A 26,784-nucleotide genomic window follows, 5' to 3' on the forward strand; every position below is an offset into this window, starting at 1 on the left:
TCACCCATTAGTTTCAGTTAAATAATCATCAGGGTTTTAATCCTGTTACTCATTTCTGTATCTGATTAGCAAATCTACATCAGAAATTAATGATAGATAATTAGCTAGTTTTATCAAAAAATTTAAACTAGCCATTACTGGTTTCCTAATGCATTCTGTGCCTTGCTAGCTAATGAAAACAGTTGTAATTAAAACTGCTTATGCTTCAAGTATTCTGGTTGGCATTATTGAATCATATATTTTTGGAGTGCTTTTTATAAGACAAAGCAGACTGATTTTTACCTTTTTTCTTTCTGTATTTTTTTATTTTGATTTCTTTACTTACTTTCCTGCTCAACTCTTTCAAAACACTTTTACTTCTCCTTCAAACATATAATTCTCCCACAAATCCGTAATCAGCACACTAAATGTGTTTTCATGGTGCTCCATTCTAATATCAGTAAATTAATTATCAATAACCTGTCTCATTCATTCAGGATATTTTGTTAACTTGTGGTGAGGGTGGCAAAAAAATGGTTTTTGTCTTTCATTGACTTACAGTGTAATTGAGAGTTATGACTTATTTGAGAATATGAAGTACATGAACATTTAATAACAGACAATATTATAGATGCTGAATAGGAATGTAAAATTTATTGTCATGAAAATAAATAATAATACCTCACTTCAAGGACAAAGGGATCACTCTAAATAGAAGGCTCCAGGGGCGCCTGGGTGGCTCAGTCAGTTAAGCGTCCAACTTCGGCTCAGGTCATGATCACACAGTTCGTGGGTTCGAGCCCCGCATCAGGCTCTATGCTGACAGCTCAGAGCCTGGAGCCTGTTTCGTATTCTGTGTCTCCCTCCCTCTCTCTCTCTGACCCACCCCTGTTCATGCTCTGTCTCTCTCTGTCTCAAAAATCAATAAACGTTAAAAAAAAAAATTTTTTTTAAATAGAAGGCTCCAGAACTAACATTTGTGGAGCCCCTGCTTTGTACCTGGTTTGTCTTAAAAGCTACAGTGCTCATTTAATTTTCAGTGTCTCTTTAATTAAGATAGGTGGTTTTATTCCCCCTTGGTAGAAGACTAAACTAAGGGTCAGAAACAAGGTAAGCCACCTAGAAAGGGATACAGATGGCATTTTCCAGACGCTTGGTTGAGTAGGTTGTAAAGGAGAGTAGGATACAAGGTAGGAACATAATTAGAGACTAGAGTGGCAAAGAACAAACAGGTTTAGGGGCTGGGGAGTAGCCCCTTGTCACTGGAGGAGAGGTTGTGGTAGGGACAAGTGGAGAACCAAAGTCCAAAGAATAGCACATTTGAAGACAATCATGCTGGTGAAGGAATTTGAACTTTATCCAGGAGAGCAGTATGAAGTCACAGAAGGACTTTGGTCAGAGGAATGGAAAAAAGCTGCACTTTTGGAAGATTAATCTGGAAAGTGGGGAAGCCCTTTCGGATAGGGGTCAGTTAGGAGCCTCTTTATAGCAAACAAAGTGTAGATAATAAAAGCTGGTGATAGCATGAGAAGGAGAAAGAGATACACATAAAACATTTTAAAGGTTAAATTGACAGTCTTAGTGACAACATAGGATAGCTAAAAATAAATGTGAAAATTTCAGCATACTTGGCTGTAAGGATTACCATTCTTTATTCAGTAAAAGTTATTTTGAATTCTGTTTTAAGCTTATTTATTTTGAGAGAGAGAGAGAATATGAGCAGGAGAGGGGCAGAGAGAGAGGAAGAGAAAAAATCCCAAGCAGGCTTCGTGCTGTCAGTGCAGAGCCCAATGTGGGGCTCCATCTCACAAACCATAAGGTCATGACTGGAGCCAAAACCAAGAGTCAGATGCTTAACCAACTGAGCTACTCAGGCACTCCGTTTTCAATTATTAAATCAAACTTTTACTCAGAATATTTATTTTGTACAATAACAACTCCTAGGAAAAGAAGTAAACTGATTAGAAATTATGTAACTTCTACCTTTTAGGTTTCGCTTTTGTACCATAGATGACCTCAAAAACATGAGTTGGTAGTTATCTTCCTGGTATAGATTATTTACCAGTTTTACATCAGTTTCTTGAACTTCTGTTTGAAAAACAAAAACAGTAGGTACATGAGATCCACTATTGCTAAAAAAAAAAAAAAAATGAGAGTAAGAAAATACTCTTAATACTCAAAATACGTTAAAGACATCAGTTAAAGTTGGTTAATATTCATTGACTATACAGTTCATATGAACTTAGGCTGGTCTCTGCTTGCCTGAATTCTGAACTTTGTACAAAAATTTAAGAGAAAACAAGCACAACCTTTGCATGCAAAATAACACTTGAGCTGAGATGTGAAATCAAATAGATTTTGATAATAAGAAAATTCTGTTACTCCTTAAACACTAATATATATCTTTAATGTTTTGCTCTCTATTTCACTGTCATTTGACAGTGTACTTGTCATTGTAGCAAAAAGTAGCAAAGTATGGTTCTGATAGAATCCTTTGATTTGGAAAGGGTACATAAATTGTATTAATGTCAAAGAATATCTTGATTTCAGGATGCCCCTAAATCGGGTACTAGTTGCAGCTCTCGCTGTTCAAGTTCCAGACAGGATTCTGAGAGTACAAGGCCAGAATCTGAAACAGAAGATGTATTATGGGAAGACTTGTTACACTGTGCAGAATGCCGGTCATCTTGTACCAGTGAGACAGATATGGAAAATCCTCAAATTAATCCAAGTGTGAAAAAAGAATATAGAGACGACCCTTTTCATCAGGTTAGTTTACAGCATTGGGTTATTTGGGGCTCTCAGTCCAGCTTTTTTGAATGTATTTACAAATTTTATAGAGGTAAAGAAAAAGCTTACATTCAATTAAAGTAATATTCCTGTGATTTTTTTTTTTTTCCTTTTTATGTGAGCTGTAGTCTGGCTTCATTGGAACATAGAATCTCAGTATTTATATTATGGTTGTGTCTCTGACGTTGCTACTGAGAGGTTGTTGGTAAATGGAGTTTTGTAAGTCAAATTGTGTTTTAGATGCATTAGTCCTTTTCTCCCTCAGCATACTTCATGGTCAGACCAGCACTCATGGCCTTAACTCCACCTATAAGGTTGTAATTCACAAATCTATATCTCAATACCAGATTTATATCTCCCAAGAGCCCATATAATGAGAATCACATATGTAATTTTAAATTTTCAGGTAGCCTCATTTAAAATGTTTAAAAAGGTGAAATTAATTTTAATATGTTTTACTTAGCCCAGTATATTCAAAATATTTTCACTTCAACTTACAACCAGTGTGAAAAATACTAATGAAATACTTGGCTTTTTTTATACTAAGTCTTCAAAATCTATTGTAAGCCCTGACAGGCACAACTTATTTAGACTAGCCACTTCAAGTACTGAATAGCCACATGTGAATAGGGTACCATATTGGACAGCACACCTCTATAGCATATCTTCTTTTGAATGTTCCACCAGTATCTCAAATTTAACCAAACACCCCATCTTCCCTTATAAATCTGTTTTTCTTCTGGGACTCAAAATCTTAGTGAGTGACATCTCCATCCATCCACTCACCAGTCCAGAAACACGGTGGTTATTTAAAATTTTCACTCTTCCTCTTCTTTCTCTTATTTAACTTTTCATCAAATCCTAAAAATAAAACCAACAACTAAACTCTTAGAAAATTAGAGGTAGAAGGGAACTTCCTTAATCCACTAAAAGGTAGCTATCAAAGATCTATAGCTTCTAAAAACCTATAATGATGAGATTTTAGAAGTGTTGCTATTAAAGGCAGAAACACTCAGAGCCGTCCATTATCACTGCTTTTTCTATCAAAATTCCACCAGTTATGTTTGTTTGTCTGTCTGGTTGAACTTAGACTGATTTAAAGTCCACATTGAAGAGCAGAATGTCAAGAATAACTGAAGCAGTTTTGAAGAACAACAGGGAGACTTTCCCTACCAGATATAAAAACTTACCTAGAAAGTACATATAGTAATAAAGATAGTATGCTATGGGCGTCTGCTATAGACTGAATGTTTATGCCCTCCCCCACCCACTCACCAGTTCCTTTGGTGAAACCTAAAGCCCAAGGTGATAGTATTTGGAGATAGGACCTTTAGGAGGTGATTAGGTTATATGGGTGGAGCCCTCATGAATATGTAGAGTGCGCTATGAAAGAGACCCCAGAGAGCTCCCTTGCCCCTTCTACCATTATGAGGTTACAGCAAAAAGAGGGCAGTCTCTGAGCCAGGAAGTGGGATCTCGTCAGACACCAAAACTGCCAGCACCTTGATCTTGGACTTCGAGCCTCCAGAACTGTGAGAAATAGACTTCTGTTGTTTCTAAGCCATAGAAATTCTGTGGTATTTTCTTATATCAGCCCGAGCAGACCAAGGCAGTGTATAAACAAACAGACCAATGGGACAGAATAAAAAACCCTGAAGTAGTGCATGTTACATGGATCTCTAATATATGACGTAAGTGGCATTACAACCATTGGGAGAAGAATGAACTCTTCAGTATATAGTTATAGATCAAATGATTATTCATATACAAAAATATATTCCAGATAGTTCCTAAATGTGAAGAAACAAAACCTTAAAATGTTTACAAGAAAATATAGGAGAAAAATCTTTGTTACTTTTGGTAAGAGAAGAATTTTTTAAAGAAGAACACAAGAAACACATTCAAATATCAAAATGAGGCAATCAATAATTCAAATATCCTAAAATTTAAAACTTTGGGCTACAAATTAAGCCATAAACATTGTTAAAAGATGGAGAAATAGAATTGAGGGAATGTTTTGACCCCACCCCCCCCTTCCCCCCCAAGATGTGAGATATTTGAGCACCTGTGTACATAGGGGAAACCCAGGAGGGAAGGACTGAAGAGATACAGAAGAAGTTGTTGAATGAGATTTCTTAGGATTCTAGAGGGGAACCATAATTAGGAAGTTTTGCCTTTGATAGGAAGGGGAACACATCTTCTGCTGAAATAGGAGTAAGTGCACAGAGAAAAATTAGTAAGATGATGAAAGGATTATTGCCTAATGTAGTGCAGGAGTCCAGGAGGTCTGTTAACAACAAGTGAGATGATAGAATTGGTGGTGACGGCTCATAGTTATCATTTGTGAAAAGTGAAGAGAGTTTGTTTGTGCATGTATTCAAGCCAATGAACACATTAAGAGTCACACTGCCATATTGTTGAGGGTCCAGATGGAATCTGAAACCATGAATTTGTGATTGCTCAATCCACACAGTTGTGTGATAGTCTCTGAAATACAGTTATGGTAATCAATAAAGCAAACATTTAAAAAGCATTCACTACATGCCAGGCACTGTGCATAGTAATCTAGAAGCATTATGTCATATAATTTTCACAACCTACAACAGTGTAGTGTATCTTTTATATATGGTTATATATTTATTTCATAGATGAGAAAATTGAGGCTCAGAATTAAATAACACACGCAAAGTCACACAATGTAGGTGCTCAGTAAATAGTTGTTATTCAAGGAACAGGAGAGACCATGAAATAATGCAAATGCTAAGAGTCCAAACAATGTTAGATATCAGAGAAGAAAATGAAACCAAGAAGGGGATAGACTGAAGGATAGGTGTGTTCAGAAGTGTTTTAGAATTGAAGGTTTGTGAGACCTGGTAAGATGAGAAGTCGAGCAATTCAGTGTGTTGACAAGGCCCAGACTATGGCCATGGGAGTAGCTGAAGGTCTTTGGAATTTAAGAAGCAAAAAATAAGAAACAATCCATGAGAATAGGTTGTTGGATGAGTCACCTGGATATTCATCTAAGTCACTGGGCAGAGAGCTGGAATTGAGGTTTAGGAAAATGCCTGTGAGCTATTTTCCCAGTGACACCATCAGAGGCATAGAAACAGGGACTGTGTGTTCTTTTGCTCATAGTTGTATCACACAGTGCTTGGTACTTAGTAGGTGTTTAACAAAAATTGAGTAAATGAATGAAAGGAAATACAGTTTTTTCAAAGCATTCCAAATTGTTTTTAAAGAATGCTGTACAGAATTAGTTGGCCCTAAATCTATCCCTCTACTCTGCTCCTTTTTGGTACGATTTTTAATGTTCTACTCTGCATATTAATTACAGTATCACAGACTTACATTGGTTTTGCTTGCGGATTAAAGACTTGATTTTACACACATTTCTTATTCTCAGGCTTCTAAAAAATGAGCTCATATCTTCAGTTTTAATAGTAGCCATGTAGTGGAAATTAGCTCCCTTTAATGAAAAGCTACCAGTTTTTTCTTATTAGACTAAGATCTGTATTGGGTTTGGAGGACCGTTTTCTGCCCACCATAAAAACTGAAAAATACCTCCTTACGAAGAAACAATGAGCATCTGAATCTGTGTGTTCTAGGCAGGATGTCACCAAATCTGTAGTTTTGTTTTATTTTCTTTGGAAATAGTAACTGAAACATTTCTACAGCAGAAAACTTCTCTCCCCCTGTCGTGGCTGGGTATATAATAAAGTATGAAGCCATATTCAAGTGAAATTCATTTTGCAGTAGGTGAAGCCAGATTTTAATGGGTACAGTTCCCACAGGTAGAAACTGCAGTAAAGCGGTTGTCATGGTGAATTTACTTGAAATAAAACATGGTACCAATTAAGTGTTAATGTTTTCAGGTAGTTTTTAATGAACATGAAACAAAGCAGTTGAGATTTTGAATGAGGATCCAGATTTTAGTCTGAAAAATATACCAAGAAGAACCTATATGATAAAATTATGAAATGGAATTATTCAGTTTTCCTTGAGCCTTTCTGAAAAAGCATTTCATGTAATGCTGCTCTTCATACACTGTAGACAGCACATGTTGCAACAAGACTGTGGTTTCAGAATATATTTCACACACACAGATACAGGGTTGGGTTGGGTTTTTCTTTCTTTTTTTTTTTTTTCCCCCAGTTAACTCTTTTTAAATTCACCAGTTTCTAGTTGCTCTCTTTCTCCTACTTGTTGGCTTTCTAGAAATAGGAAGATGATATCAAATGCTAAGTAAAGTAACTGCAAAGGTGACTGGGCAAAATGAATACTTTTGGAGGGTGAACTTCTTGAATTCCTATTTCTGTCCTAGATAGACCTTGATATGCCTTGCTTCATGTAATTGGGAAGGCTTTAATTCACTGTTAACAGACTGAGAGTTTAAAAAGATTAGAAGCCTGTAAATCAGTGGTTGAAATCCTGTCTCTCCAGGCTTTACACTCTGCATTCAGCTTCTAGCTCTTCTTCCTAGCCTTTGAGCCCATGTTGTTTCATAATGATTAAATTTCCGTGGAAAGCAAATAACTTTTATCCTAGTTAGAATATTTTGTGGAATTAAGTGGATAGTTAATAACTAGTGTCTTAACAGTTTTGAAGGCTCTCCAATAGTGAAATATATGCTATGATGGTTAGTGTATATTAAAATACCGAATACCATATCTGTGGAAAAGATAAATTTTTAGAGAAAACTTCTTCGTAGTCAAGTAAACTAAATGTAAAAGAACTTTGCTAATAATATGGCTAGTGGCATTACGGTTTGCCTGTAATTATTCATCAAATTTTATTCTGCTTATAGTAAACCTGGTATATATAGCTTTACATGCAGAAAATTAATGTTCGATTCAGAATGATAATAACTTCCCATATCTGTTTTCTTACGTATTATTAATGACTATTTTATATCTTTAATCAAAACAAATCAATGCAATTTTATTCTCCCTACAGGAAAATAATTCCTTAAGTTTTCAAAAAACTTACCTTTACCATATTTTAATCACATTTCTGTCCTTCAGAGAATAACTATAACTATAGTAGATTCTTCTACTCATTGTTAGAAGTCATTTTAATGAAATATGTTATAAAAATAAGTTAGTAATACTGTAATGTAAATTCATCCCATTTTGGGTCTAATCTTTTAATGTTTTAACTTCTCATGAATATCTGATAAGATAAAGATTAGTGTTGAATTTTGTTGCTGTCTTTAATCCCCAACCATCCTATTTTGAAGTTTTATTTATTTATTTACTTTACTTATTTAAAGATTTTATTTAAAATTTTTTTTAATGTTTTATCTGTTTTTGAGAGAGAGGGAGACAGAGTGTGAGTGGGGGAGGGGCAGAGAGAGAGGGAGACATAGAATCTGAAGCAGGCTCCAGGCTTCAAGCTGTCAGTGCAGAGCCCAACACGGGACTCAAACCAACGAACCATGAGATCATGACCTGAGCCGAAGTCAGACACTTAACCGACTAAGCCACCCAGGCGCCCCTAAAGATTTTATTTTTAAGTAATCTCTACAGCTAATGTGGGGCTCATACTCACAACCGCAATATCAAGAGGCACATCTTCTGACTGAGCCAGCCAGGCACCCCAAAGTTTTATTATTTTAATTATCTAAAACCAAAAAAAAAAAAAAAAAAACAAACTTAAGCATCTGATCCTTTGTATTAAGGCTTTCAATTTTTTTTTTTTTTTGCCTTTTTCTATTTCTTGAAACATTGAGAGAGTACTTTTAGTATCATGTGCTTCCATTTGCAATATATACTCAAAGGAACAAAAAAAAGTTAATCCTTTGGGGAAATGCTAGATTAAAATACAGAAAAGTAACTAAATTAAATAATGAGGGTAAGGGCATGAGGAAGAGTCTCTTCCAGGATGAGATTGTATCACTGTTTAGTCTTTCAGAGAGGTTTAAATCTTAGCTGTCATGTGCTTTGTATTGAACGACCGTAAGTTGGAGAGTCAATAATATGAACAATTTGATATCCATTTGTTTTTGAACACTACTATATTAGTAGCTATGTAGACAATTGACAACTAAGGTCTTTTACTGACACATTTTAGAGGATTTTTGAATAGTAGCTTGCCTAACACCTATTAGAGGAAGTTCTTAATGTACACATTTTTATAACTGTAATTTTTATGCCATCTGTTCAGTGTATATGCTAATTAATGTTAAGATAGAATTTTAGTGTCTTTGAAATTGGGTGTATGTAGATACAGGTATACCCATGTTCAGACATATATATGTTCTGTTTTATAAAATGTGATAAATGCATTCACCAATTTGTTTTTTAGTGTATTTTGTATATATACACACGTTTTATTTATGAAATGTGATATATGTATTCACCAATTTCTGTTTATTTTTTATAGAGTCATTTGCCCTGGCTCCATAATTCCCACCCGGGATTAGAGAAAATAAGTGCTATAGTGTGGGAAGGCAATGACTGCAAGAAAGCAGACATGTCTGTGCTTGAAATCAGTGGAATGATAATGAACAGAGTGAGTGCTTAAATATTATTCTTTTAGTTCAAGAATAAGACAGCAATTATTAATATAATAAATAATTACTAGGATGTTATGTTTACAACTTATCTCATTTCTTCAACATGAAAAAAAAGTATTTGTATTTGGTCCTGTTTGTGATTTATACAGTGATTTGTCACCAAACCACCATCATGCTTTAGTGTTTTCATTCTTCTGACCAAGAACAGATGATGCAATTTAAAATTTTCTTCTTTTATGTTACTCTTTCTTTTGCTTTTCATGGATCAAATTGTGCTAGACATACACAAGTGTTGATGAAGGCTTATTTTCCTGTGTCCTCTCTCCTGCTTCATTTATTATTTAAAAAAAATCAAAGTAGAATATTTATATTGATACTTGCTTGCCCACTTAAATATATAGAAGTAAATGCAGCTAGAGGTAACAGGTCTTGAGTAGTTTCAGGAGGTAGAGTACAAATACTATGGGTTTTAATTTCAGTTATGAAATTGTGTCTTTTATGAAATCATTACTACTTTTTAAATTTTATCTGATTCCTCTTGGGCAACTAGACATGATTTAACTTGGACTTTTTTTTTAATTTTTTAAAATGTTTATTTATTTTTGAGAGACAGAGAGACAGTGTGAGCGAGGGAGGGGCAGAGAGAGGAAACACAGAATCTGAAGCAGGCTTCAGGCTCTGAGCTGTCAGCACAGAGCCAGTCTCCGGGCTCAAACTCAAGAGCGTGAGATCATGACCTGAGCCGAAGTCAGAAGCTTAATCGACTGAGCCATCCAGGCACCCCAATTTTATTTACACTTCTAAATTTCCATGCATTGTTCATTATGTAAGAACTATTATGCATACTTTATGGAGGACAGAAATTAAAGTAACTGCTCTAGAAATTGATTTCCATCCTATGACATACTCCTAAGGAATCTCTGGAGATGTGGATGTAGTTGGCGCTCCATACCTTAGCTGTCTGTGAACTAGCAGGTTGTTTCCAGAATGTATAATATGATGATAGAAAGTTAGCTAGATCCCTCCCAGTCCTACCAGTCTTATATTTCCCATTATTTCATTTCCAGTTTCCTTTTTCATAATTCTCCCTTTTTCCCCTTTTTTATTTAATTTTCCCCCTCTAACACATTTTCTTTTAAAATGGTTTTAAAGTATTAAGGAAATATCCATTTGATACTGAGCTCTTTGAAGGAAAACACAGATTGCAAATTTATCAAATAAGTGTAATTCTAGATTTTTCTTTTTATGTACTGAGCTTAAGTGGATATGAGATCTCATTCTTTTTAATATGGAAGTATTTGTGAATATTTCTAACTTTTGAAATAGTGAGATCTATAGAATTTTTTCCCCAGACCTAGGTAAGACCAAAATAGTTCATCCTTTTGCATCTACTTAGTGAATTAGAAATCTGGTAATGAACTGTTTTTAAAAACTGAACATATAATGACTTACAATCTACCTGTAATACGCTCTCAAACTTTGAGTCAATTTAAATTTCATTATTCGTGTATTAAAACTCATATATTTTAACAAAATGATTTTATACCGCTATAAATAAAATAATGCCTAATAGGAATTCATTTTACTGTAGATAAAATTTATGTATGGTTGGGTTTCTTTCTGTCTCTCTCTCTCTCTCTCTCTCTCAATATAGGTGAACAGCCATATACCAGGAATAGGATACCAGATTTTTGGAAATGCAATCTCTCTAATCCTGGGTTTAACTCCATTTGTTTTCCGACTCTCCCAAGCTACAGACTTGGAACAACTCACAGCACACTCTGCTTCAGAACTTTATGTGATTGCATTTGGTTCTAATGAAGATGTCATAGTTCTTTCTATGGTTATAATAAGTTTCGTGGTTCGTGTGTCTCTTGTGTGGATTTTCTTTTTTTTGCTCTGTGTAGCAGAAAGAACTTACAAACAGGTGAGTATAATATAGAATTTTGAATACAGAATATTTTATCCTTTTCATAATAGATAATTCCTGAAGTATTTTAGTATTTCATTAAATCATTTGACCCGCTAATTATTTTCCTGTTTTGTTTTTGTAGTACTTAAGCAAATACAATCCTATAACAAGCCATATTTTGTTGATTTTTGTTTTTCTGTGGTAATCTACTTGAAAATTAATCCTTATCCTAATCTGTTTTTAGCGATTACTTTTTGCAAAAACTGTTTGGACATTTAACATCTGCAAGGAGGGCTCGAAAATCTGAGGTTCCTCATTTCCGGTTGAAGAAAGTACAGAATATAAAAATGTGGCTCTCTCTCCGGTCCTATCTTAAGGTAGAATGGTAGTGATAAAAGTACTCTTAACATGCTGCCTTCCTCTCAGAGTTTCTCTTTTTTCAATATGGGTGTATGTCTAACTGTGTAGTCACCTGTGTACGCAACATGCTGCTGCGTGGTCATACTTAGTGTTCTTTTCAATCCATATTCAGAAATTGAAAATAAATGTTTAACTGGTTCTTTAGATAAAACACCTGAGGTCTAAAAGGCTTACATACATTTTTATGTAGATCATTCAAGATCAGATTGTCATAGATTTATATTTTATTTATTTTTAATTTTTTAATTTTTTTTAATTTTAATTTTTAATTTTTTTCTAATCAAAGCATAGTTGACACACAGTGTTACATTAGTTTCAGGTGTACAACATAGTCATTCACCTCTGTGTGCTATGCTATGCTATGCTTACCACTACGTGTAGCTACCGTCTGTCACCTTACAGCACTAATACAATACCATTGATTATATTCCCTAACCTGTGCCTTTTATTCCTGCGACTTACTCATTCCATAACTGGAAGCCTGTACCTCCTACTCCACTTTGCCCATTTTGCCTATCCGCTCACCCCCTTCCCTCTGGCAGTCATCAGTTTGTTCTTTGTATTTATAGGTCTGATTCTGCTTTTTGTTTGTTTATTCATAGGTTTTGTTTTTTAGATTTGACAATAATCTTTTTTTCATAAATCTCACCAACTTCTACTCATTCAGAAGCTTAAAGATTTTATTCATACCTAGAATGGTTATCAGAAGCCAGCAGAGGGAGCCCACTGCTTAAAAAAGAATTTAAAAAACTAATCAGTGAGTATCCTCACTGAAGTGGCCTATTACTATTTAAAAATATTAGCTTGCAGTTCTAAGCCATTCTCTTCATGCTGTTCTTTTCCCTTAATCTTTTAAAATAACTTTCCTAATTATGGCAGTAAGATATAAAAACTCAGGAGGGAAATGGGGAACTTCTGAATTAAGTTTAGGAAAGCACTTCTTCTGAGGATTATTTCTTTGCTACATTAAGATGCAGTGATTTTCATTATGCATGGAGTAATCAGGCCTTAAATAAAGCTGGCCAAAAGATCAGAAACCCTCTGATATACCTAGATCTTTAATGCTTTTCATTTTGAAGTAACAATGAAAGAAGTGGAGAAAAGTTTACACTATTTGTCTACCCTTCTATTTAAAAAATTCATTGTTCTGTTCATAGATTTAATTTGTTAGTATCCATGGGGAAATGCTAAAAATTGGCATGGATTATTTTTACTCACTGTGACTTTTCTGTTATGTGGAAGGATGAATATGATCTTTGTTACGTGGCTTAGTGAGAAGCCATCTGTAATTCGTCCTCATTATCAATCTGTTATATAAGTAGATGTTGTATTCTTTTGTACATTGTTTCATTCAATAAACATGTATTTAACGCTAACCACTTAACATCCACTACTGATGACATGCAAGGCCTTACCTTTCGGAGCTTAAAATTTAGCGAGGAAAATCTGTAGCCCCAGACCTAGGAATTATCCTTGGTATTTATTACTTCCCTCTCTTGCATTTCCAACATCCAACTCATCACCATTTTTCACCCTTTCTACTTCCAAAATATATCTTGGATCCATTTACTTCTTTGTTTCCATGTCTGCAACCTGAATGAAACCTTCAATCATCTGCTTTGGGCTACTGTAGATGCCTGTTAACTGTCCTCCCTGCATTCAGGTTTCCTCCTTCCAATACATTCCTCAGTCTGCCACCAGAGGTCTTTTTCAAATGTAGATTTCATTACATGATTCTTTAAAAAATTTTTTTTCAATGTTTTTATTTATTTTTGAGACAGAGAGAGACAGAGCATGAGCAGGGGAGCGGCAGAGAGAGAGGGAGACATAGAATCTGAATTAGGCTCCAGGCTCTGAGCTGTCAGCACAGAGCCCGATGCGGGGCTTGAACTCACAGACTGTGAGATCATGACCTGAGCCGAAGCCGGATGCTTAACCGACTGAGCCACCCAGGTGCCCCTCATTATGTGATTCTTAAAACTTTCTGAGGGCTCTCCATTGCTCTTAAAGGACAAAATCTCTGCATTCCAGCCATACCAGACTGCTTCAGTTCTTTGAATGCAATATTATTTTTACTGTTTTGTGCTCTTGCACTTGTCCTTCCTTCTGCCAGGAACACTGCCATGTGCTATCATACCTGAGCACCCTATTCTAGTATAAATATCACAGTATCAGGAAGATCTTCCCAGGTTATCTTCCTAACTTGCCTGTAAGAGTTAGGAGTGTGGGCCTGGGAAAGATCTCCTTAAGGAAGTGATACTTAAACCAAATTCTCTACCAGTTTTCTCCGAGCATCCTTTACCTTTCCTTTATAGCACTTATTACAACTGATCACATATATCTGTGGCTATAAGCTTGATGTCTGACTTCCTGCTACTTCCTGTGAAGGTAGGGACTGTGTGTGTTTTGTTCTCTGCTGTATTTTCAGTGCCCAGCACAGCGCCTCATTCTGAGAAGGTGCTCAAGAAATATCTGTTGAATAAATGATTAGTGTTTGACAAAATATTTGGAATGAAAGGAAATGAAAAACGTGGAAGTTATGCTAAGAATTCTATGCTATGTATTCACCATGTTTACTGTATTGCAAATCCTCAGGAAATAGTAACACTTTGTAATTAAAATTCATCCAACAAATTAGGTATATTTTCAACATTGTAAGCTATGATCAACCTGCAGGGATGGATCAACACTTTAATTGAAAGCATGGAATTAGCTGCTAATTAGTAAATATATTTAAAAGCATTTTTCCTCTTTTTCCCCAGCGTCGAGGTCCTCAGCGATCAGTCGATGTTATAGTTTCATCTGCTTTCTTGTTGACTATATCAGTTGTATTTATCTGTTGTGCCCAGGTGAGTTGACTTGTTCTGTGTAGAAAGTAGATAATCATATCTATAATTATTGGGCTCCAGAAGGCTTTCTAATAATAAACAACCACAGTAGTAATATTATAAGGAAGCCTAGTTATACAAGTTTTGAAATTGACCTTTTGCAGTTTTTTTTTCAGTAGAATAAATAAATGGGTCTTATTCATCTCTGTGTCATGAGCAGTGGCTAGCATAGTCTCAGATGTCTATTGATTGAATATATAGTAATTACTTTTTCTCACTTACCTGGTTATCTTTATTTCCCAAAACAAACTTATTAGTGGCTAGAATTGCAAAATTGTTTCAGACTGTTTTTCACAAATCTCTGCTTTATTCACATGTAGTATTCTTTCATTTTATATCTGAATCGTCACTGTGACATGACTGCCTCAGGCTCTGAGAAAGAAATCTCATTGTCCAAGACTAGTCAGGAAGCACAGAAGTATCTCAGGATATTCTGCATTATAAAATTAAACTTCCATTTCAAGTACTGTGACATACTAGATACCTGAAGATTCTTCTGCTTTAAAATACTGTATAGTCCAGAGGGTGGGTGGAAACTTAGCTGTTTAATATTCATATATAAGCTCTTCTATGTACATATTACATGCATATCTGAGTTTATAAGACAGTAAGGGGCCAAAAATGAAAATAAAGCTAAAAAACAGAGCAGTTAAGTATATGTGTTAATGCTGTGAGAGCGCTAGGATGAGGAGGTGAGGTGCATTGTCAATCTTCGTATCCTAGAGACTTGAGATTTAGGCCCACAAGAGGACAGAAGATGAGGCCTCAGCCTGCATACACCCTTATACATGCTCCCCCCCCGTAAACCAGACCTCTTACAGGACTACGGTCTCCATGAAAAGGTAGAATAAGAAAAACAGCCTGTCCACCAGCCCAGGAGGATAATAAGAAAGCTCATCTAACTCTGCCTGGACTCTGACTAGAATGGGGGGATAAGTCTCTGCCCTAAGAATATGTAACTGTAGGTCTGCCCTTATTAGAGGTTCAGGGTTTAAAATGTGCATTACAGATCTTGTCCTGTAATCTCCGTGTCAAGAAGTTAATATAAAAAGCGGTCCTAGGATATTTGGCAGAAGCAAAACCAAGATTGGTTCTTGGGGAATGTGACTTCAGCCTAGGCCTCAGGATGTCCACAGATGAAGAAGCCTCTTGAGGTTTCAAAACACTGAAGAAACCATCCATGTTGAGCCAGTCAGTGAACCAACAAGCAGGAGATTAGCTGCCTCAGATGATAAACTGATCAGATAAGAACTATAAGATAAAGACACAGATAACACTATGAAAAAAGAACAGATTTGAAAAAGAACTGACAGCACTTCAGAGAAATGAAAAATTCAGTTATTGACATTAACAACACAATAAAAAATAGCAGATTGAAGACAGCTAAAAATAGTGAATGGGAGATGGAAGAAGTTACCCAAAACATAGGACAGAGATAAAGAGATGGAAATATGAAAAGGAGATTGAAACATGGGAGAGAACCAACATATATCCATAGGAATTCCAGATGGAAAGGAGAAGGAGAGCAATATTTGGAGAGATAATGGCTAACAGTTTTTCTGTGTTGCTAAGACCTTAACTTTGGATTTAGGAAGCACAACAAGAATAAGAAGGAGCAATAAATATAAATCTACACTCAAGACACATTGTGGAAGAACTACAGAACACCAAAACAGAGAGAAAAATCTTAAAAGCAACCAGGAGGAAAAGACTGATTTCTTTACTTACAGTTCCTTATTGCATGTTAGCCTTTTGTTCCAAGCTTAATTTCCATGTTCCTGAAGTACATCCTATAGTAGTTCTGTCTCTTAGGAAGAGGCAGGCAAATACTAGCTATAAGAAAACTGGTGAGTTCATATTAATATCAGATGAAATGACTGTAATCTAAGTTCAATGGGGGATAAAGGGAAGCGTGACAAAAATTAAAAGAATAATTCATCAAGGTCTAATAATTCTCAGCTTGTATGCATGTAATCCAGTAACTTCAAAATATATGTACAGATAGCCAAAATCAATAACACTAAGAAGTTATTTTTAAAAACCTCATTGGAAGGTTTTAACACATTTCTTTTAGTAATTGATAGATTAAACAGACAAAAAACAAACAAAAAACAATGAAGATATGTACCTAAACAAGATAGTTTAAATTTTGTTCTAAAATTAGAGAATACATATTCTTTTCAAACACAAGGACAGTTTACAAAACCTTCCTGTGTACTTGGACACAAAGTAATTCTCAGTAATTCTCAGTAATTCTCAATGTAGACCACTTAATCTAACAGTAATGCAGTTACGGTAGAAAACAATAACAGCAGCAAAAAAACTCATACATTTGGAAATTTTAAAGCATATAAATAACAAATATTTAGAAAGCATAGTGTATTAAACTGAAAGCTACTGACACAGTTGAGAAATTGTTTAAAGAATGCTAGTATAAGTTACTTTATATCATTAAAGTTGAAAACCTAGGTGGACAATTTGGTACAAATGCATAATGTACTAAATCTGACTCGAAAACTGAAAACCTGAGGAGACCTGTAACTACAAAGTAGTATTGATTCAATAGTTTAAAACTTTGCCACCAACAAAAATCCTCTAGACCCATGTGGTTTTACAGTTGAATTTTGCCAATTATTCAAATAAACAGTAATTCTAATCTTACACAAAACACCTCGAGAGTAGAAAAAAAGGGACTATTCCCCAACTCATTTTGTGTGACTAATAGAATCTTGATACCAATTGACTCGAGAGACAGTATAAAAATGGAAAACTGTGAGCTAATTTTCCTTATTAACTTCAATGCAAAATACTAGGAAGATGAAGCCAGCAACTTAATAACAATAAATATGCCATGACCAATATAGTTTATACCCGGAATGCAAAGATTTTCAACTCACAAATTTGGTTTGAGCTCCTGTAGTTGATTAAAAAGGGAGAAAACATATGATCATCTTAACAGATGCAGAAAACAAATTGGTGAATTTCAGTGGAGATTCATAATACAATGACTGGAAAGTACTATTCTTAATCTTAAAGTATATCTTTAAAAATTTAAAGCAGACATTGTACATACGATATTTATTACCTTAGGGGTATTTACTTTAAAATTGGGAGTAAGGCAGTTACCCTCTCTACCTTCTTGTTATGGGTTTTGATTACATTATTGATGTGTTTGAAATATTTCATAATAAATGTGGAATGTTTTTAAAATAAAAATACTATATTCGTGATCAATTTGTATGAAATAAAATGTTATTTCCTTTAAAAAGAAATTGTTTGAATCACATTGCTGCTTCATGTTGCCTTTTTCGTACACTTTTAGTTGCTTCACGTGCATGAGATCTTCCTTGATTGTCACTACAATTGGGAACTAGTAATCTGGTGCATCTCGTTAACACTTTTTCTCCTAAGATTTGTTACCCTTGGATCAGAGACAAGTAAAAAATATAGCAATACCTCAATATTACTTACTGAACAGGTGAGAATGCATGTTTATTATAAGTTAATGCCTATAATCTACATATTAAACTAAAAATCTTTTCATTTACTTGAGATTTTTTAGGAACCTGTTTTTAGATTGCATTTGTGTTACAAAGAAAAACTTGACATTTGATAGGACATGAGCCTTTCTTCAATGTTCCTGCCTTGATGTGGCTTTCAAGTCTGACCTGTTGTTTTACTGTTTCACTTTGATTTGACAAGAAGCAAGTACTGTTTATAGCAGTGATGAACTTTAAACCATTAGTGGGATATGTTTGCTTGGCAGTCTAGCAGAGCCATATTTGAAGTAGGAATTTTTTATTCAGTAGGAAGGATAAAGCATAAGAATTTTGATGGTTGACTTTGTTGTGTATTAATTTGTTTAATATTTTCCTTACCATTCCATAGGAATTACTCAAAGAAACTTACTGCCAGTGAAAATGTTTTGAGTAGTTTTGCCAGGGAAAGTATGATTTTTAAGAATCAGTAATCCTGTCACATGAGCTCAATTAAAGGGAAAGGGGAGAGCAGCAAACAAACCAATTGATCTACTTTAGTTATTACTTACTCTTTTGTTTGTTTTGGCTCTAGGAGTAAAGTATTTCACCTATTAAATAATGAAATCGAGTTTTCCTTTCTTGTGTCAGCTTTAATCTGAAAAGTTTAAAATTTTATTATAAAATGCTTACTGTAAGAAATTTGGAATATACAGTAAAGTATGAAGGAGAATATTAATGTCATCTATAACCTCAATACCCGGAGAAGCACCATGAATGTTTTAGTGACTGTCTTTCAATTCCTTTTAAAAATGAGTATTTGTTGTAATTTTAAGTATTTTTAACTATTCATTCCTCGTTTTCATTCCTTTTTTTATAAAAGATAAACCTCTACTTGAAAATGGAGAAGAAACCTAACAAAAAAGAGGAACTGACACTAGTGAATAATGTTTTAAAGCTGGCTACTAAACTGCTAAAGGTAAAAATAAAACTGGGGGCGCCTGGGTGGCGCAGTCGGTTAAGCGTCCGACTTCAGCCAGGTCACGATCTCGCGGTCCGGGAGTTCGAGCCCCGCGTCAGGCTCTGGGCTGATGGCTCAGAGCCTGGAGCCTGTTTCCGATTCTGTGTCTCCCTCTCTCTCTGCCCCTCCCCCGTTCATGCTCTGTCTCTCTCTGTCCCAAAAATAAATAAACGTTGAAAAAAAAAAATTTAAAAACAAAAAAAATAAAATAAAACTGAAAATGGATATAATGTAGAATATGCTGTTCTGACATTTTATCTTAGTCTTTTGTTTGCAGATCCTATCTTATGTTTGGTTTTTATGATTATCCAAATTGTTTCCAAATTATTTGAACACATTTGTGTCATGTACATTTTACTTATTGTAAAACTAACCAGTGTGATCCAAATCATACCATTTTGAAATTTTAATAACTTTTGAAAATTTAAGACTTTAATGTTTAAAGTATTTAGAGGTTGGTATCTTTGGAAATTTTGCCTCCTAGTACTTAAAATAGATTTCAAAAAGGGAGACTTGGTGTTAATTTGGAAATTTTCTCATTTTATATTTCTCAGAGCAGTCTTCTGCGTGGCCTGAGTTAGCTTAAAAATTAGTAATACATAGTAATTATAATAAATATATATCACCAATAAACCTTTAAATTTTCGGATCATTTTTGGTGACAAAAAATATAATTTCAAAATATTTGATGTCATAATAACTCTTTGGAGGTAATTTGATAAAATATTTGTAGCATTGCTTTGCAGTATTAGTAATGTTTTTCTTTCTTAAAAGGAAAATGTTTTTTAAAATCTCAATTTCTGTAACAAATTGAATATAATGTTTTCAGAGAATGGTGTAAAATTAGTAGTCTCTCAGTATTACGTTTAATTCTTCAGTCAATTAAAAAGTCTTAATTAGGTACTGCCTCACAGTATATAATAGGCCTTGACAAGCAAGGTTCAGAAGAGAGGCGGGTGGGCTTGTCTGGTACATATGTGTTGAATATCTTCAGAGTGTAGGCACTATGCTAGACAGGATGAGACTTATAAGCAGCTTCAATCCCAGAGTAGAGGGAAATTTGAGAAACTACAGAGCACAACAATGTGATCCTTTTTGATCACACACAGTCATATACAATCTTCTACTCAGAAACCTGGGAGTTAATATAGATTGGTTTTTCTCTGTCACTCTTCACTGCCAAGAAATTCTCAGGCCCATTGATTTAACCTCTCCAATATCCTCTAGTTCATCTCCGCTTCCCTATCAGTACTATCCTAGGTCAGGCCCTCATTGTCTCTCACTTGAGCTTTGATCCATTGAACAAAGCAGGCCTTCCTGCTTCTAGTCTCACTGTTCTCCAGCGCCTTTTCCACAGTGCTTCCCTACTGCCTCTGATCTTTCTCATGTGCACATCTGATACACTCTCCCTGATTAAATTCAGTCTGTTAGTACGATTTGTGTAAAGAATGACCCTTACCTAAGTAGCCTGTTTTACAGATTTGAAGGATTTCTTTCCTTGCAGTTGGCCCCTAACAATGCTGGGCAACCTGTAGCCATTCAAAGATGCCATGTTTTCATGTGTCTTATGGAATACCTATTACCTCCTCCCACTAAGTTTTAGGAGCACCTTCCTCTAGGACCCACTGCCTTTTTAATACATAGCTCTTTTATGGGAGACTCACAATTAATTATTTATTTGTATGTCTATTCAACTGTAAGGTCTGTCAGCACAGGGACTAAATCCTGACTTCCTAGAGCTTAACACAGGGCCTGCCATATAACTTTGAATCTGAGAATAAATAAATCATAGAATTTTAAATCTTTGAATCAATTAATTCTTATATTTGAAAAGTAATTGTCTTAAAGGGAGTTTTATGTATGTATTAATAATAGCAGAAAATTTGGCTACTTTTCTAATTCTTGTGCAAAAAGGTATTATTCTCTTACATTTTTTGTTCTTATACTAGAAAATGTTTTCATACCTCTTGGTAATTATTAGACCAGTACTTTACTAGTCATTCATTTGAGATGGAAATTGCAGTTACGAATTTAGATCACAGAGTTCTTTTAAGGGAAGTCACTTCTAAGAAAAAGAAAAACCTGAAAAAGTATATATATATATATATATATATATATATATACACACACACACACACACACACACATACATATGTATATGTACATATGTGTATATATATGTGTGTGTGTGTGTATATATATATATATATATATATATATATAGTTTAAGTTTAACCAAGTTTATCCTTTCTAAAACTATCCACAATTTGTAACTGTTTTATGAAAGTTTTTTTCAAAAATTCTCATTGTATATTGCCCTGAATTAGTTTAACTCTTGATTCTTAATGTATTTCTGGGCTCATGTTTTTTGTTTTTTGTTTTTTCTTTTGCTAGGAATTGGACAGTCCCTTTAGATTATATGGGCTTACAATGAATCCACTGCTTTATAACATCACCCAGGTTGTCATACTGTCCGCTGTTTCTGGCGTTATCAGTGACTTGCTTGGATTTAATTTAAAGGTAAGAGTTTCCAAGTTTTTGTGTTGTTTTTCTTTTTTGAGAGAGAGAGAGAGAGAGAGAGAGAGAGAGAGAATCTTAAGCAGGCTCCACATGCAGCATGGAGCCTGAGGTGGGGCTCGATCTCACAACTGTGAGATCATGACCTGAGCCACAATCAAGAGTCAGACACTCAACTGACTGAGTCACCCAGGTGCCCCTTCCAGGTATATTTTTATTTCTTAGTGCCCTGTGACACCTTGTGACATTTATTTTACCCTGTCCGTCTTTTGAGATCTCGAATACACAGTGGTGAAATAATTTTCATAATATTGTGCACAAAGAATGAATAATTTTCTTGGTTTATAATGCTCATGGAACTCCTAATTTGGAACAGTATTCATACAAATAGGACTCTTGTATAGAATAAGGTATTCATTTTTTACTCATAATCTGAATCTAATTTAGGTGATAAAAAAGGAAAAGAAGAACCTTATTTCTTTTTTTGGCCAAAAGTTATTTATTATACAGCAATGCATATATCCCCCAGCATATGCACAACTCTTAGTGAATAAGGTGTAGATTATTCATATTAAACAAGTGGTATATGTGTATTGCTACTTCCCAATAAAAGAAAGCAAGGGAAATCTGATTTTTACTTTTTTATTTAAGGTGAATTATTCTTGAAAATGCAAGGATAAAAGAGTTTAAAATAGTAGAACCTATACTTGTTTATGAATGAAATTTAGATAATAGCATTAAGTAATATAATTTATAAGTTACAGTATTAAAACTGACTCTAGGGGTGCCCAGATGGCTAAGTTGTTTGAGCGTCCAGCTTCTGCTCAGGTAATGATCTCGTGGTACATGACTTGGAGCCCTGCATTGGGCTTGCTGCTGTTGCCGTGAAGCCTGCTTTAGATCCTCTGTCCCCCTCCCTCTCCCTGCCCTCCGCTCAAGTGCACACTCTCTCTCTGTCTCCAAAATAAATAAAAAACATTTAAAAACATTAAAAAAAAAAACTGACTCTAATGGTTACTACTTCTATTATTTTTTCACTAGCTGTGGAAGATTAAATCATGACAATGCAGAGAAAAGAAGATGTAGCCTCTTTTCCAGAATAAGAGTACCAACTAAGCTGCCTGAAAGCAGTCACTGACTCTTTGCTTCAGGAGTCTCAGCTGGGAAATCGAAGTGTTTACATCAGACTGTCTTGTGCAATTCTTATATTTATTTTACTTGTTCACTGTTTTTTACATTTATTTTAGTCTTTATATTTTATTTTTAGCATTGATGTACTTAGTTGTCGAAAGGGTGATAAAACTGATATCCAGATACTTGAGATCCTGGTAATCGTTCACAAATAATTGACAAAATAACAAATCGTGAGAATAGAAGCCATTGCTAAGCCCCGTTTCTCCATCAATGCCGTGAACTTGCCTTACTTGAGGAAAACTTCTTTAACTTGGAATATTGCATTGGACTCAGCTAAACACATAAAGTGTGTTCTTTGGTGAATCAAGATCCAGTCAGGGTTTCTCTTGAATTATTTTGGAACAATGCCAGGATCTGAACTGATTAAGCTGCAGTTACACACCCTTCAGTATTAATATATACGGTATTACATAACAGGTCAACAAGTGCTCTTTGATGATAAAACTCTTAATAGAGCAATAATTGTAAATGGTTACCATACTGTAAGATATTTTGATAAAAATTAACTAGTAATAATTGTATTTATTTGAAACACTGGGCTGTTTGCACAGCTCCAACTGTGCATGCTCAAAATGTGCACTTTTTAAAATTGTTACTTTTAATGCGTATCTTTATATGGGGTATGTTATAGTGTACTAGGGCATGATATGGTATCCTTTTGAGTGAGGTATACACTCATCTCACAAGTGAAGTGCCTATTGATATTACTAAAGTACATTATTATGTTTACTCAAGTAAAATAATTTTCTCCCCATGGTACACTATAGTGTATACACACTCAAATGAACAACTTAAGAACAAGGTTAAGAACCAATAAAATATTCCTTTGATTGCTAGTTATAAAACTATATCCAAATTTTCAGAAAAGAGCTTCAGTTTGCAAATTCTATCCTCTAAACTTAACCTGGTGCATCCCCCTCACCTCCAATTTTATAAGGGCTATTTTAGATGCTTTTAACCTGGAAAGTTACCTACTCCCCCCACATACACATGCACACACAATTTGCCAAGTGTCCAAATGAGAACATATCATGTTGGCATGTTAGGTAGATAGGGCAAATATGGTGATATCTTACATTGGGCCTTGATGTTAAGTTGTTACATTTGTACAATCAAGAATATATTAGGAATTACATAAAACATGAAATGTTTTTGCAATTTTTTTTTAACTGGGTATCTAGTTTCTAAAACAAAGAATTTATTTGAAACAGTATAGAATTTTCTTGGTGCAAGGTATATCATGTTGAATATCCTCACATTTTTTACCATGTTTTAGGGAATTTATTAAAATAATTAATTGTAAATGATTTATTTGATTGGTGCAGTTTTAATCCCCAAATCATAATCTTAAGATCAGGAATGTGTAGAGAACAGAGCCATGTCATAATATCACTTTGCTCTTACCATTCCTTTTGATCAGCCTCATTGTGTAGTATATTTTCTTTATGTAGAAAACAACAAAGGCAATTTGTTTTATTACCTATGTTCTCCTATGTTTAATAATGACCAAAGTGCATTCTGAGTTCTTTCAAGGAATGTATTACTGGAGCTTTAAGAACATACTTATTTTCTCATGTGGAAACTTAGGCTTTGTTTGATATGTTTCTTCTTCCTCTATTGTCTAATGTTGAGGTTGTTTTTAGGAATTATATTTTATAAACTTTTTCAGAATAAGGTACATACCTATACAGAACTTAACATTTTGCACAGAATATATCAAATATATTTTGAGAAAAAAAAGTACAGCATGAGTTCTGTTAGGAATAAAAGATGAAACTATTGTATCTCACAAAAAAAAAAAACTTATTTCAGAATGGAAATATTTTTGAGAAAGGTAGCTGAGTATACTGATTTAGGAAAATGCTTGTTTTGGATTGAAGTTCATTTTAACTTAGAGTTGGGAGTTGATTTATTGAGTACAGTATACCTCTCAACAACCTATAAATACTATGAATTATGTCTCTAATGTGGGCAGCAATAGAATACCAAAAGGAAAAAGTTGTCATTTTAAGCAATTTCAAAATATTAATGGAATTGTTTTCAAAGCAGAAAAAATTGACATTTGCTGCCTTTAAGAATACCGTGAATGTAAGAAATTGAAAGAAATTGTAACATATCACATAATATAGAAAAGGCAGTTCAGAGATAGAATTGTGGCAGATGTTGTGTGTTAACTGTTGTTTCTTTGCCACATGTGTTGTAATTGAACGTTTGAACAGCAAGTTTAAAATAAAATATTCTATGCTGACAGTGTTAAACTGAAGGTTTTCTGTTGTTTTCTTTTCATTTTAAATTCATATACATTTCTATGGTAATGTTGTATTTACTATAGCATAAACTTTAGTTATCACGCTTAGATTTCAGACGAGTGGAAATAAATTTTTTAAAACTTCCCGACATTTAAGATTTTGTTATGATTCTCAACATGAAAGAATATGCAGGTCTTCCGCCACCAAAATGCTATGATGTCATTAATTTTTTTTTTTTTTTTGCTTATTTGTTTGTATTTAAATACAGAAAACTGGCCATGGCCTGGGATATTAAAGCTCATTGTCAGAAGGATAGTGGTATTTTTAATCAAACAGTTTGCCACATGAGTTCAGCATGAGAGATCATGGCCAAAAATAAGATGGGTAAGCATTCTAATATTTCTATTGATTGGTACAAGTGTTCATAGGACTTCAATTAATCAGGGACTTTTCATTCAATTCCACTTTCCAACTTACCTTAAGCTTGGAATTGGCTCTTTCAATGAGTCTCCCTTCAGAATGCAAAATAGAGCATATGACTGGCATGTCTTTGAATTGCCGTATCATTTAGAACACTGATTCTCAACCCTTTTTCTGCCAAGTCTGTACAAAGGATACCTCAAATGCTTATCAATAGCACTGGTTCCTCACAGAGCCTTCCTACTGGGGGTGAGACTGTGGATCTAGGAGGCAGTATATTTTTTAAAAAGTGTTCCCCAAGTGACTTGGAAAATTTGTCCCACCTGTCACTCCTCACCACCTTGAGAATTACTACCTTATGATCAGGAATTTTGTAGAATGTAAATTCCATGAAATTTTAACTGCACTCACCACTGTATTCCTAGCACATAAAATGGTACCTGATACATAGAAAAATCTCAGTCTATTGAATGAATGAATGAATGAATGAGTCACATAGGCCCTTAGACACCACCTAGTCCAACGTTCTTATCAGATAAAAAACCTGTCGTCACAAAAGAGGTTAGGAAGCTTGCCCAAGGTTGCTATACTTTGTTAATGATAAAACCCACATTTTCTTTTATTCCCTTTGAAAGTATATTCTATAGAGACAAAGAAGATGGAAGAGTAGGAGGACCCTAGGCTTGTCTCATCCCATGAATACAATTAGATAACTGTCAAATCATCTGAAATACCCCAGAAATTGACCTAAAGACTGGCAGAACAAATTCCATAACTGAAGGTCGAGAAGAGGCCACATTGAAGAAGGTAGGAAGTGCAGAGAAATGGATTTTGGATGTTGCAGAGGGGAGAGAGCCATAGTCACACAGAAGGGCGAGAGGGAGAGGAATGCACAGGGGAACACACAAGAAGAATGTTTCCCCATAGCCATTGGCTTGGAAAGTGAGAGGGGCTGAATTTTGTGAGTTCTTGCAACCAGTGGGGCTTAAGGCCTAAAGTTTTAAAGATGAGCAGGCTTGGCTGGGATAGAGCCTGGAGAGCACTGTGCTGCTCCTAGAGAGAAGGCAAGCAAACAATACAGGGGTATATACAGTGTGGAAACTGACCTGAAGAACACCAGGAGCACATGGTGTGGAGACTATTTGGAGCATATCCCTGAGTGGCAGTGTTCACGGGGACACCTCTCCTGGAAGAAAAATTGGCCAGCACCATTTCTCCTCCCCTGCCCTTCAGCATAAACACAGAGTTACCTGTGGGACGCAACACATTGTGGACACTGGCTGCCTAACTTGCTTATCCTAAGGCCCACCCCCTGTACTCTGGTGGAACTGCCATTCTCAGTCACATTTACCTCAGTCCCAGTACAGCGGGCCCCTCCTTAAGAAGTCCAACACAAACCCCTGC

General features: G+C 34.9%; 1 protein-coding gene across 1 annotated transcript in view; it reads left to right on the forward strand.

The window, feature by feature from the left end:
• Positions 1-24,969, forward strand: part of PHTF2 (putative homeodomain transcription factor 2) — a 129,884-nt gene extending 104,915 nt beyond the window's left edge. Inside the window, 10 exon segments of the mRNA XM_043588685.1 lie at positions 2,530-2,748; positions 9,151-9,279; positions 10,938-11,210; positions 11,440-11,454; positions 11,456-11,572; positions 14,378-14,464; positions 17,826-17,981; positions 18,863-18,958; positions 21,395-21,520; positions 22,559-24,969. Of these exon segments, the coding sequence (XP_043444620.1) occupies positions 2,530-2,748; positions 9,151-9,279; positions 10,938-11,210; positions 11,440-11,454; positions 11,456-11,572; positions 14,378-14,464; positions 17,826-17,981; positions 18,863-18,958; positions 21,395-21,520; positions 22,559-22,579 (1,239 nt within the window). The 3' untranslated portion in view covers positions 22,580-24,969.
• Positions 24,970-26,784: the final 1,815 nt, after the last annotated feature.

The sequence above is a fragment of the Prionailurus bengalensis genome, chromosome A2 (genome assembly GCF_016509475.1).
Source record: "Prionailurus bengalensis isolate Pbe53 chromosome A2, Fcat_Pben_1.1_paternal_pri, whole genome shotgun sequence".
NCBI classification, from domain to species: Eukaryota; Metazoa; Chordata; class Mammalia; order Carnivora; family Felidae; genus Prionailurus; species Prionailurus bengalensis.